At 43.0% G+C, this 13,417-nt stretch overlaps 1 protein-coding gene across 5 annotated transcripts in view; it reads left to right on the top strand.

The window, feature by feature from the left end:
• The window catches only part of CEP170B (centrosomal protein 170B), a 57,835-nt gene that overhangs the window by 21,879 nt on the left and 22,539 nt on the right, over positions 1-13,417 (top strand). For 3 of the 5 annotated variants that reach the window (XM_030452013.1, XM_030452015.1, XM_030452014.1), the window contains exons 7-10: positions 6,060-6,161; positions 7,253-7,729; positions 9,824-9,886; positions 10,757-11,520. In XM_030452013.1, coding sequence (XP_030307873.1) covers positions 6,060-6,161; positions 7,253-7,729; positions 9,824-9,886; positions 10,757-11,520 — 1,406 coding nt within the window. The remainder of the gene's footprint in view (positions 1-6,059; positions 6,162-7,252; positions 7,730-9,823; positions 9,887-10,756; positions 11,521-13,417) is intronic. The other 2 variants (XM_030452016.1, XM_030452017.1) reach the window with 1 other exon arrangement.

Consider the following 13,417-nt stretch of genomic DNA (forward strand, 5'->3'; position numbering starts at 1 on the left):
AGGCTGGCAGATTGGAAAGCTTTTGGGTTAGCAGTGAGACTGCCCACTGGGTCTGTTGAAGGAAGCAGCAGGGAGGTGAATGGAGAGCAGAGGATGGCCAAATAAGAGTGAGACAGCATCTTGGGTGAGGTGACATAGAGGTATAGCAGCTTTCTAGAAATGTGTACAACTTTGGGTAAATCTGTTAAGGCTACATGATTGGAGTGGGTTGACTGACCTTAATCTCCCATCTACTGTCTTTATGAAAATCCCTCTAAGCTGACACAGTGTCCTAAAACAGTGTAATATTTCTACCTCCTCTTGTCCAGTGCCTCCAGCTGTGCATAAAGGCACGTGCTTACATACCCTCATGCCCAGCTTACATTTTCTGCACTGTGAAACCTTGCTTTGTGTTCCTTTAGCTGTCTTTGTGTGTTGCCCTACCCTATGGATGTGGCATTTGTGACTTTGCCTGGCAAGCTTTCAGCTGCTAAAGGAATGAAATTGTAGTGATTAACTGTGACACCTTGGAAGGTGAGAAGAGGTGAACCTCATTTGGGGGGGAGGGCTCTCCAGCTACTTTGCAAAGGGTGTGGGGTTCTTGAAAAACATTGCCAGTAGCTGGTCCAGTTTGGCAGTAGAAGGAGTCAGGTTGCATTTTCTGCTACCTGGTTGCATGAACAATCTCATTTTTATTCTTGTCACCTTCCAAAATAAGCACTGGTTGGTTTTAACCTACATAGCATAAGCGGTTGAGAACATCTTCAAAGTCAGGATGTTGAGTGACTCTTCAGCAAGGTGCCCCATTTCTCTAGCCTGTGGTTCACAGACGCACATTCTGTTTCTATCATCCCTAGTGGGCACCTAGCATCATAGGTCTAAGGCAAAAAGGGCTGTGAGTACTTAATGGAGGCCAGTGCTGAAATATAAAGTGGAAGTGACAGACAGATATGAAAAAAACATCTGTGTAGTGCTGCTAACCTCACTGAGAGATGGAGAAATTCGGGATGCTTTGTGGGAAGTGTTTCACTGGATTGGCCTGTAGCCTGTGGAAGCAAGGGAAGGAGTCTGAGAATTACACCAGTGCCTGGCTCTCCAGAAAGCATCTCCATCACGTGAGTGGAATGATCAGTGGGTCCCTTTTTCATCTGCGATGTGACTAATTCACCTTGTCTTCAGCTGCACACTGCACAGTTTCTCCTTGGTTGCTCGGAGGAGTGGCAACAATTTAAAATGATTAGTGGAAAGAAGAATGTAGTATTCTTATGGGGAGTGGGCTTGCTTAGAGGCAGCAGAAAGAGGCTTTGGGGAAAGAGCTCTTTTGCTAAGCCCGTAGGTATTTAGGAATTTGCATTGACTAATTAAAGCAAGGGCTGGGATAACAAAAGCCTTTAGAATGATCTCTTCCCAGGGTCCGGGTGGAAAAAGAGGCAGAGGGAAGCTTTCGGGGAGGAGGTTTAACAAAACAATGTGAGCAATTAGAGCTGCTTAGAAGTGGGAGGAGGTGAGAGGGGCTGAGGATGAAGAGATCCAGAAGAGTGAATAGGAAACAGCTCAGCCATTTAGTCTTTATGCTGTTAATTTACAGTTTTTGGGTGCATGTTTTCTGTAAGCAGAAGATGATCAGTCTCTGGAAAATGTCAGAGGCAAGGAGCTTGGTAAACCCCTTGGGTTAGATATGGATATCAGTAAGAAAAGTGTCCACAGTTCAGCTAGTTAATGCTAAAAATAGCCATCAGCTCTCATGTTTAAAGCCTTAAGTGATCAGGAGACCAGGTACAGCCTTGAACTGAGCAGATTTTATGACTGTCACAATCTCCATCTGTTGCTACCTGAGTTGAGGTATTGGATGAGATAAGCTACTTTGAGGTCTTCTGTTCTCAACACCTAGTTAATCCCCAGGCTGATCTTATTTTTGATTTTTTTTTTTTTTTTTTTAAAGCCCTCACAGCATGATGGGCCTAGATAATGCCAAAACTGATGACTAACTCCTGTATAACTGCTTCAGGCCTGAGTTTGCAGGGGTGGAGGCTGCTTGCAGCATCCAACTGAAATAGACATCACCAGCTGCAAGAAGAGGACTTAAGCTTCTCCCAGGATCTGTGAAACAGGCTGGCTTGCCAGGTTAGCATCCATGTCATTAGGGAGTCCTCTCAGCAGAGTGGCTGACTTGAAACTCTTGTTGGTGTCCAGGGCTGAGGTCAGCAGGCAGCGTGGACAGACGCAGTGGGAGTTGTGCCCAGTTGTGGTTTCCATGGTCTTTGGCTGTTTTTCCCATGAGATCATGGTAATAGCTATTTAAACACACAGCTCTATCCTAGCCTTTAATTTAGTTGTGTATCTCTTTGTGTCTGAACTAGGTTGGTGGTACCTGCATCATGTTAAATGTTTGATGATGCAATTAATACCAATTAATTTGTGATTATCAGCCTGATTTGAAGGCCCCTAGAATCTGTGTATGTTCACAGCAGGTGCAAAGACCAGGGCTTAGGTTCGCCACACATATGTGAAATAAATTATGTAGCAAAGAGTCAGAGAATTGCTTTATGGTTATTCCTACTAAGCCTGAATTAACTGTTTTACAGAGGCGTTAAAAAGAAGAGATATAAGGAAATAATTTTAAAATGTTATAGCTAGATCACTTTTTTTTTCAGCAAGGCCTCTGCCATAAGAAGCCTAGTCTGCATTTTCTGAAGATGTACATATTGTTATTAATAATGAATCAAAACCAGTTCCAACTAAAGCAAGCTAGATTTTTCATGCTTTTGTTATGACTTGCTGTAGACAGCTTTAAATCTGCATGTGCTTCTGTCAGCAAAGATATTTGCCATTTCTGTCTGTCTCGTGATGGTTTGAAGCTTTTTGAGGATTTGGACTAAGTGCAGCCATCAGTTCAAACTTGACTGCAGGGGATAGATACCTTCAGGGGAAGCCAGACTGCAGTGGGAGCTGCGTGCCCATGAAAACTGTTCTGCCCACTGGCTGATAGAAAGAAGCATTAATGCAGACTTTCTCCTTTCCCATTCATCACCGGGACTATATTTTTGGTCCTATCCTTGTGTTGTTCTGGGTGATTCACTTCTCCATAAATACATCCTGTGAATTGACATGTTTCATTTTCTCATTCTGGTGCCTCTCCTTCAGGTGATCAATAGCCCTGTGTTGATTTAATCGGTCATGTTCTTGTCAGACATGTTAAACAAATGGTCCAGTCTTGTTTGTGCTGAAACAGCCTTAATTTTTAAATATTTTGAGTGACTGCCTCAAAGACTCAAATCCAGAAATAAAACATGACTGTCAGTTATTTTTGCTTTATTACAGAGTCACCAGTAGCTCAGTATTATCTGGCTGAATGCTTGTGCTGACCTCAGTTCAGTTATCTAAAAGGATGGTTTTTGGTCTGCCCGCCTGAACTGATAAGCTAAGAAATATGTCTAAATGAATTGGCACCACCTGGGCAGCTTGGCACGGAGTGGAGAGAAGTGGTAATGATCTGCCATCAACTGGAAGAAGTCTCAGGTCATTAAAACGAGTGAGCAGTTAGAGTTCATTGGTGCTCCTTGCTTCAATGCTGACTTGGGCAAGTCCCGAGTCTTTGCTCTTGAAAAAGCTTCCATCTTACACTGAAATGTAAGAGGCAGGTGGTGGCTTCAGGGAGATGTGTCTGTCAGGATGCAGGCAGATGTACCTCTCAGGATGCAGCAGGTCCAGATTGAGGTTGCTACTCAAGATGCACCCCAGCTGGTGAAGAGCAAAGCCCCCTGGCACAGCTGCATATGTATCTGTTCCCTGGCCCACTTCTGTCATAGCCATCTGGTTGAGCTCTCTTCCTAACATGCCTTTCTTTTCCCCTCCCCTTTCTATGGAATATTTTTGTGTTAGAGCTGGAGCAGGGAGGGTTGTCAGGTTGGTTGTGCTGGCAAATTAGAAGTGACAGAAGCTTCTTACATAAGTACGGCATCAAATTCACGTAGCTCTTCTGAAGTCAGGGAAGTTTTACTCTGGCTCAGAATCTGTCCCCTTTGAGCAGTAGCTGAGAATGAGGGCATCTGTCATCTGATAACCTTACTCAGAAGGCTCAGTGGAAATGTTAATTGTCACTTCTCCACCTGGCCTCGTGCCCATCAATCCGTAGATCAATAATACACTTCAGAGGGTGATCATATATTGTAGTGTGTGCCCAAAATAAGGGCTAGATGTTGGTAGAGCAAGATCCTCTGTGATTGAGCTGGGGGGTTGGTGGTCAAGTCATAGCATGAAGAGAGGGTTGAGTGACAGTTGCTAGACTGTGTGACAAGGTCTCAGCCCATGAGAGACCAAATGCTATGTTTGGGTGGCTCTGTTAATTGACAAGCTTGTAAATAGGTGGGTTTGGTTTTGGTTTTTTGTTGTATTTTTTTCCCCCTCTCCCTAGAGTGGTTTACCCATCAGTTACGAAATGCATTGCTTGACAATTCCAATTTATTCATGGTGAGAAATGTTTCCTTCTTTGAACTTTCGAACACCACCTACATAATGGGAACACAGCTTATCTTCCACTCACTTTAGGAAGAAAGGAGAGTGATACTTTCAGCCTCTTTTGATCCTCAATGTGAAGGGAAGCAGCATGGTTAACTTTGAAACACAAAACTGATCTCTTGAAAAGGGCCTGTGGACTGCATCTGCAAAGAAAAAAATGTGCCAGTGAACTGTCAGTGGATGAGCTCATATATCTCTGGAATTATTCTAGAAAGAAAAAAACATCTGAGTTAGTGGCCAATGGTTCTGTGTAGCTTTAGAAACAGCAGCATAAAATTAGCCTTCTTATTTCTTTAAATTATTCGATTTGCCTTCCTCTCCCAGCTTCCCTCATACTAACAACTACTTTCTGTCATGACTCTTTTTCAAGTAGGGAATGCAGGGCTGTTTGAGGGCTGCTTTACACAGGGCAGTGTGTGGCTCTAAAACCACAAGCTGAGTGAGCAGCAGCTGGCAGTGTGAACCTAGGTACAACTCTGTAGCTGGAGCCAGGCTTTAGGACATGACCAGAAAAGCCACGATGCAATGGCTCTTATGGGTAGATGCAGAAGCAGCTAATAAAGCTGGAGCTTAACCTCAGCCCCTGGCCTATCCTTTTGTCTCTATCACCTCTAGATGAAAGAACAAAAGCTACTTTATTTGCTTCTCTTAAACTATTATAAAAATGTAATTATAACTATACCACGCATAAATGGAGTTGTATGCTTTTTGCTTGTTGCATAAACAGCAGCAGCCCAAGGCACTGCCAAACACAGTCCTGTCTTGTGGGAGACAAAACAAGAAGCAGTAGATTAACTCCTGTGGGTACCAGTTATAAGAAAGCCCTGATCTTTCAGTGAGTGCTCTTTGACTGAAAAAATGGTAAGTCTGGCTCTTCTAGGGGAAGCTCATCCATGAGAAAAACCTCTGTCCTGCAGTGACTCTGGAATCCACTTTGTTTACTTCAAGCTTTTCAGAGCAGGAGCTTACTTCTTCTTTATGTGTGTGTAAGGAGAACTGCTTTACCACTTTTTCAAAATTTGTAACACTTCAAGAATTTCCTGCTGTGGGATATGTGTCACTTGGAGTGGGAGTGGTGAATAGTTGGGAAAAAATCCCTGGCCTCACACCATTCAAGTACATGGTGGAATAAGAAAGGGCAAAGCTAAAATCTTCTCACTTAGAATCAGGACAAAAGTCTGATTTTCACCTGAATTGCAGATGAGTTGCAGACAATTTTGTGGTTGGCATTTTGCAGTCTGTCTTGCAAAAAATCTCCCACTTCCTGTGTATAATGAGGCTAAGAGGGAAAAGAGTCAGTACTTGGGAACTGCAGCTATGAAAATCAGCACAGGGAGGTGGAGTCAGCATCTTGCAGCAGAATGCAATAAAAGAAAAAAGGAAGAAAAAAGCCTCAAAATAGCAATTATCATGTATAATTTGCTGCTGTTAAAAGTGTAGTGTAACAGGTACATGATCTCATCTGACTCTGCTGTTCTTTCCTTTTTGCCATGTGGTTTACTTCTGTGAACCTGGTAAATTGATATTTTCTGTGTAAAAGTATTTGCTTATCCTCTTCCTAGAGACCAATACTTACCGCACCCCTCTGTATGGGCAGCCCTCCTGGTGGGGGGAAGATGATGCAAATAACAAGGAGGACAGAAGGCAGGAGGAACATTACTCAGGTAATGGAGGTGATTTGGGGTTGGAGAAGATGGGAAAGGGACAACATTTTTACATATCTTTTTCTTTACTGTGTGAAGTCTCTAATTACCACCTTTTTTCTACTTGTATTCACACATTTGTATGTGTAGATTGAATGAAACCAGAATAAGAGAAAATTAAAATGTTTCCCCTAAAACATTTGAAAGTTAGAAACAGCAGTTGAGTAATAATCAAGTACATATAAGAAAGGCCTCACTAAGCTTGTCTGAGACCTAATCAAACAGCAGTGGTGTAGCACTGATTATATGCAGCCCACCTGAATAAACCATCCACTGTGTCTCCCAGGAGTTTCCCGAGAGGCTCTTTAAGAGCTGATGCATTGATTGGATTTGACTGAAGAAAAGAAAGAAATCTGTTTCTTGCCTCATCATCCTTGGAAGCCATTTAGTGTTAGCATTCCTGTTGCTGTGAATCTGTAAGCATGGAAGATCTTTTTTCACTTGTGCAGTAAACCTGGTGTTTCGATCAAGTGTATGCTTAACTGCACAAAAAGTTGTGGGTTTTTTTGATGCAGCAAAGAGGGGTAGTAATAAAAGCCTTCATAAAAGGCTGAAATAAAGTAAGTACTCACTTGAGTACTACTGAAAAAATGAAGTTTTATCCCTGGTGATATTACAGAATTAGGCTTTGATCTGCCAAAAGCATAGCTGTGATTAGATTTGCACACTCAGTCTTTTCCTTTGAACTGTAGAAAGTTGAGCAAGTGTGCATGTAAGTGAATTCAGCAAAGTGAAATGGGTTATCTTCCTTCTACATCAGCCCAGGCATACAGAAAACTTCAAATGCCACCAACCACAGTGGTCCTGCCAAACCATTCAATGGTGCATGTGTATGTGCTCAGTTCCCTCTTTGGGAAGCAGTGGCAGGAAGGACAAAGTGAATATAACGTGCTGGTCAGACTGCAGGAGTACAGTAAGCACGGAGCTAAGTGATGAGTACAAAACTATCTAAAACAGAACTTTTTTTTTTTCTTCTTTACAAACATTAGCTGAAATGGATTAAATTTAAGGCTTTGTTGATTTTTGAATTTTTTTTCCCCTTCCTTGTGTAGAAAGATCAAAGGACATAACCCAACATGAAGAGGAACTGAATGGTAACATATCTGCTTATAGAGATGCCCAAGAACAGTCTGTCTTTGCCTTCCGGAGAGAGCCAAGTTACTTCGAGATTCCAACTAAAGAGTTTCAGCAGCCATCCAAATCTCCAGAAACACAGGTCCACGAGATCCCAACAAAGGATGTTGATGCTGTCGTAGCCCCTGTTGTACAAAGTCATGCCTCTTTCACCATTGAATTTGATGATGGTACCCCTGGTAAAATAAAGATAAAAGACCACATAACTAAATTTTCACTCAGACAGAGAAGACCCTATAGTAAGGAACCAGCTCATACAGAAGTGATGTCAGCAGAGAGCAAAGTGGCAGACTGGCTTGTACAGAATGACCCAAGCTTGATGAGAAGGCAGTCTCCAGTAGACGATGTGTACAGTACAAAGAGTGACCTGCCAGTTCATGTGAGAACACTTAAAGGTGAGTGAATGTCTTGTCATGTAGACACAATTCTCTGGTGGCTGTGCAGATGTGGCATACTAAGAGGGGAAAGCTCTTATTCTGCCAGATAGAACTGGATTGAATTATCTCTGCACCACTTTAGCAAGACAAAAATACTTCTTTGTTATTGGCTTTGAATATGGCTCTTCACCTGGCCCTGAAGTCATGTGTGCTGCTGTCTTGGGGGCACTCTAATCTGGTTCCTCTATATCTGTAATGCCAGCTCAGCAGTAACAATGATTGAAAAAAAGGATTTTGATTTTTAAATGTCTAAAATAATTTTCATGTGGTCAGGCAGGCTAATAAACACAGTGATTTTCTTCTCTTGGCTTTTTCTAGATGAGGAATGACTTTTCTTTTTAGCTGTAGTTGCAAAGGAGCTAAGTGTCATCATCCTTATGGCTATAATGACATGGAAGCTGGTGACATAGTTAAGATATACATGACCACCAGTGAAGGAAATTGTATTTGTAGAAGATGGTTTCTTCTCTTAAACTAAAGCTTTGGTGAAATCCTGTTCTGCTGGAAAATTGGGTTTTGTGGACCTGTGTCCTGTTAAATGTGTCACTGTGAAGAATTCTTCAGGTATTTTCAAAGGTCTGAAGTGTAGTGTGCAGCTGGTACGATGAACTCATATGATTCTCACGTGACTTTGAATGTATTTTGCAAGTTTTGAGCTTGCTTGTATGTTTTTCTTGGGCCACACATTGAACAGCTAGGAGGAGACTACTGATTCCTGCATTCTCACTGCCTTGTGAAGGCCTCTGGAAAAGCTATCGTTCTGAACTGGAGCTTTAGCTGATGAAGTCATTGACGGTTACCAGACCTGTTGGAAAAAACTCCTCATAATTTGAAGAGTTTTACTTGTTGTATCTCCATCTTGCTGGTTTGTGTGTGTTTTCTGAGAATTCTATGGCTTATCCAGCCCTGGGGTTTGACACAGCATGGAAATTCAACTGTTCTCTTGTCACTGCAAGTTTCTAGTTCTGCCCAGTGAGGGACAGTGTCAAGGTGCATTGCCTGATTATTTAGGGTTTTATTCTCAGTCCACTGTGACTATGTGATAGAGGGTTTGGGGTGTTTTTTGTGGGTAAATGTTTGTTTTCTGTTTCATATTGTGAGACTGGATTTTGTTGACTTGCTGGAGAAGGTTGTCAGGGATAGAACTGTGCTCCAGTAAATTTGTTCTTCCCTCTTGAACAAAACCAGAGTTAGCCAGCTGCTGCTCATCCTAGGATTTTCCTGAGTGATGCACAAGAATACCAGATAGACTGCACTGGAGGCTTCCATTAGGCATGGAAAGAAGCTGAGATAATTTAATGCATAATCTGCATATCAAGAAATCAACTCTTTGGACATTTGATTAAAACTAGAGTGTTGGTGGCCTGAGGAGTTTATCTACCTGTGTTTTGGCAGAGGACAGGGTGTCATTAATCTGCGATAGCTGTGTAACATGTTCTTCTGGCAGGGTTAATTTTGAAGATGTCTTGGAGGCTACTGCTGGCTGCCTGCCAGGTTTGGGTCTTTAGGATCAGAGATGCTTGCTGTTGGGGTTCACATTTATTCTGTCTACATTACATGTATTCACTTTCAGGAGCTATATGGTGAATGTAAAGCCTGGTAAGACTAGAGAGATTAGGCCTTAGCAGCTTGGAAGGATATAGTGTTTTGCTGGGCTATCTGTGGGTACAGTGGGTGTTTTTCTGTGTCTCCTCTAGTGTTTTGTATTCAGCACAGGTTTTTAGCCAAGACCCTTTCATTTAAGAATTTTCCCTTCTAAGGACGAACCTTATCAGCCCTCAGGACACAATGCAAAGTTTCTTGGCTTCCTTCATCAGGGTGTTAGGAAACTCTTAAGAGGACTGACTCCTGGGTTGAATGGATCTTGTATTAAATTCTAATCTTTCACAGCTAACTCGAGGTAATAAATGGTCTTCACCCATGTGTCTGGAGAACTTGCAAAGGAGGTTTGAGCAGTTTTTCTTTCGAACACGTGGTATTTTAGCCAGTATATCTTGCTGCATATTACAGTCTAGAGCGCAGAGACCTCTTTCCCCGTTCTCCTGATGACAGGTTCCTGGTCGTTGACTGAATCGTGTTGTGTGCCTTCACACCCGTTCCCTTCTCCAAAAAAAGGTTTGTTTTTTGTTTTTTGTTGTACTTTTAACTTTTTGTTTTACTTTAACTTACTTTCTTGGAGTCCTGAACTAAGGTTCTGAGGGGCAGGCATAACCAATGCATTGATAAGATTGTAAACGTGGTTGTCGCTAATATAACTTACAATAATTACAAACTTTAAGCATAGTGTACTCCAAGTAATGATTTAACCTTTGCTTGGCTGGTGATAGGATGATGTAACTCATAGGGTATCATGGTAATGTTCTTAAATCTTAAGAAAAGGAAAGAATCCTGCAAATTCACTTTCCTGTTCCCCACTGGTTTATTTGTCTCATGCAGTGGGGGTGTTATGGGGGTGCTCAGAGGTGCATGTACTCCTAACACACTCATCTAGTGTTCTGTCCTGGGGATTTGACTTCATGGAACGCAGTACATGGGGTTTATTTATTGATCTTACAGAGATATTTCTGCTCTGTGACAGAGACAGCCTAATGAGGTGGTCTTGGATTGCAGTAATTGTGCAGAATGGCAAAATAACATCATTTTTATTGAAGTGTGAAAAAAAGAAACAAAACATTAGGTATCTAAAACAATTGTCATTACAAAATTGAAATCCTTGGGGATGAAATGATTTCTTGAATTGTTTTTTAATAACTTGGTAGCCAGCCAGTTGTGAAAGGTAGGGTCAGGAGACAGCTGCCTTCTCTTTTATTTCCTCTCGTGGGATGTAATCCCTGTGTACCTCAGCTGGTTTATTTGGAGATGTTTACTCCCATAAGATTTTTTTGTTTGTTTGTCTAACTGAAATGATAAATTTCAACTGGGAGGTAATGATGGGGTCACAGCAACTGTGAATAGGAAAGTCAAATCTACATACCTTGTTTCCAGGCAATAGGCACGAGGACGGGACGCAGAGTGACTCGGAAGACCCCGTGGCACCCAAGGCAGAGAAGGAGACGACGAGCAGCAGCGAACGTGCAACAGAGCAAACGAGGCTGCAGCGCCAGATGAGGCGCGATCCCCACGAGATGCTGCACAACAAGCAAGCCTTCGTCATCGAGTTCTTCGAGGACACGCCACGGAAGAAGCGGTCACAGTCCTTCACACACAGTGCTCACTCCTCCCAGAGTGACACTGATCCCGGGCTGAAGACCAAGCTTGAGAAGCGCAAGAATGCGGTGCCGGCAGAGAAGCTGGGAAATGCGGTGCCATCACCCCACCTCGGGACCCAGGCGGGCAAACCCAATAACAGCTCTTCTGGCACCCAAAGAACTAGCTCCTTCAAGAGGGAGAAGACAGAGGATCGGATCAACTCTTCGTCCTCTTCTGCTTCCAGAACATCAACCAAAACTTATGGGAGTGTTGGGAGGAAGTCTAAAATGGCTCAGGATTTTATGGCCGAGTACTTGAGAGAGACTGCTCAGTCTGGGAAGCCAAGCACTGAGAAACCGGCAGCTCTGCCCATGCCGGTAGCTCCACGCGTGGTTGTATCGTCAGAACCGGAGTCTACCTCTGCACCACCTCCTGAAGTGAAGACTGCCCAGGGCAGGAGGAATGATGAAGAAGACAGCGTAAGCGAGACGGGCACATACACCATCGAGACAGAGTCACAGGATAAAGAGGTGGAGGAAGCGCGAAAAATGATAGATCAGGTAAATGCTGCTTTTCTGGGCTTGGGCAGCGATCTAAGGGCTGAAGGCTTGGGCTTGTGTACCTTGTACTGATAGTCCTAACTCCACTAACTGTTGCCATGAAGGACTGCTCCCTTTTGAACTGGGTGAAGGTTTATGGTTAGGCCGAGGAAAATAATCTTGGATGATGTGTGTTAAGGACAGGCCTTGAAAAAATGGTCCTAAAGAAAACAAACCAGCCAACAAACAAAAAGCCTGCAGTGTGCAAGAAGGCAAGGCAAGCTTACAGCAAAGGGCTGCCTTGCTTCCAAAATGGGATTTGGATGCAAAAATGCAAGAGTGGGCTTGCCATCTGTTTTGAGGAAAGGCAACAGCAGAATAAAGATCAGGCTGATCCTGCTGAGAGCTGTGGCTGGGAGGAGCTCTGCTCTCTAGGACTGCTCCCAAACCTCTGCCTCTTCTTTTTATCATCTGCTGCCCACTATTAGGAAGACAGGAACTGCGCCCATCACTGACACAGTAGCCAATGATAGGCCAAAGGAAATGTAGGCCAAGGGCTGGTGATGCTCTTGATCCTTTACAAGCCTTAGTGGTTGGTGGTTCTGTATTTGGCTGTTCTTGGTTAAAAGGCAAGTGCTTGCTGGTAAGGCAAGTGGCAGCTAGTTGAGATAGTGAAGGGTGTGGTGTAGGGCAGAGGTAATCCTAGGTGGAGCTATACTTGTTTGGATTTTGCAAACTGAATCATAGCCTAAAAACAAAACTCCAGAGAGGAGGGAGAGGCTTGAAAAAAAAAAACCAAAAAACCCGCCCAACTAAGCAGCTGCAGGGCAAACCAGAGGCTGACTGATTTTCAGGTTTAACTTTCATCTGCGGTCTATTATAAAAACAAAACTGGCAAGTTGCTATGAAGATTTAGTGAAGTGTAGGAAGTAGGATGGTAAGGTTTAAAGGAAGACTTAATAGAACCTGGCTTTAGGACTTTGTATACAGTTCTGTGAGTGTAAATTTAGCTTCCCTCTCTTGTTTATCTGTTGCATTAGTTCCTTACATCTTGTTTAAAATGTCATCAGAAGCTTCTAGGGCAGGGTGTTTAAACCACAGCAAGGTCCTACCCCTGACATTAGATGGTTAATTGTTCTGGTGGGGAAATACAATTATTTCTGGTGAGTAGTCTTGGAAGCTGTGTTACTCTCAGGCAAGCAAGCTGGCCAAGTTCTCTGCCTGACTCTGACATAGACCTGGTGCAGTGCAGACGTGCCATTTGAGAAATAAATAATAGGTGGACCACTCACTGTTTCTGACCAGGAAGAAAGATGATAGGAATTCTGGACTTGCTGAGGCTTTGAGGTGACTCCACTTTTTATTACCCCACCATCCTATGCACACTTTTTTTTTTTTTTTTTAATAGAACTGAGAATGGAGAACTTTATGCTTATCTCAGCCCAACATAGATACCATACATGGTGGCATCTTCCTCTAAATTGGTTGTAGACAGGAAGGAGAAATATGGCATGGATTTTAGTGACCTGCCCAGGAATACCTGTTTAACTCCAGAGGGCATCTGGCCAGCAAGCTCCAACACTCCTCTCTGAGATGCATCCTTCCCCAGGTCCTCATGTGGCAGTGCAAGGCTGCTTTGCTCAGCCCACTTGCTTTCAGTCTATAAAACACCCTAGAGATGGAGCTTTCCCAGTTTTTTCTTATTTTCTATGAATTAGCTGTTAAATAGCTTTCCTGATACTCATCCTAAATGTCTCAGGGCAGAGAAGAGACTAATTTTCAGTGAAAGTTACTACTCAAAGGCAACACACTGAAATAATGATGGTGAGAGAAAAGGTGGGTGTGAGTGGGATTCTGTGAGTAAGTGTATTTAAAGCTGCTGCTGTGGAATAGAGAAGAAAATTATTTGCTTAGCCTG

The sequence above is a fragment of the Calypte anna genome, chromosome 5A (genome assembly GCF_003957555.1).
Source record: "Calypte anna isolate BGI_N300 chromosome 5A, bCalAnn1_v1.p, whole genome shotgun sequence".
In the NCBI taxonomy this organism is placed as follows: Eukaryota; Metazoa; Chordata; class Aves; order Apodiformes; family Trochilidae; genus Calypte; species Calypte anna.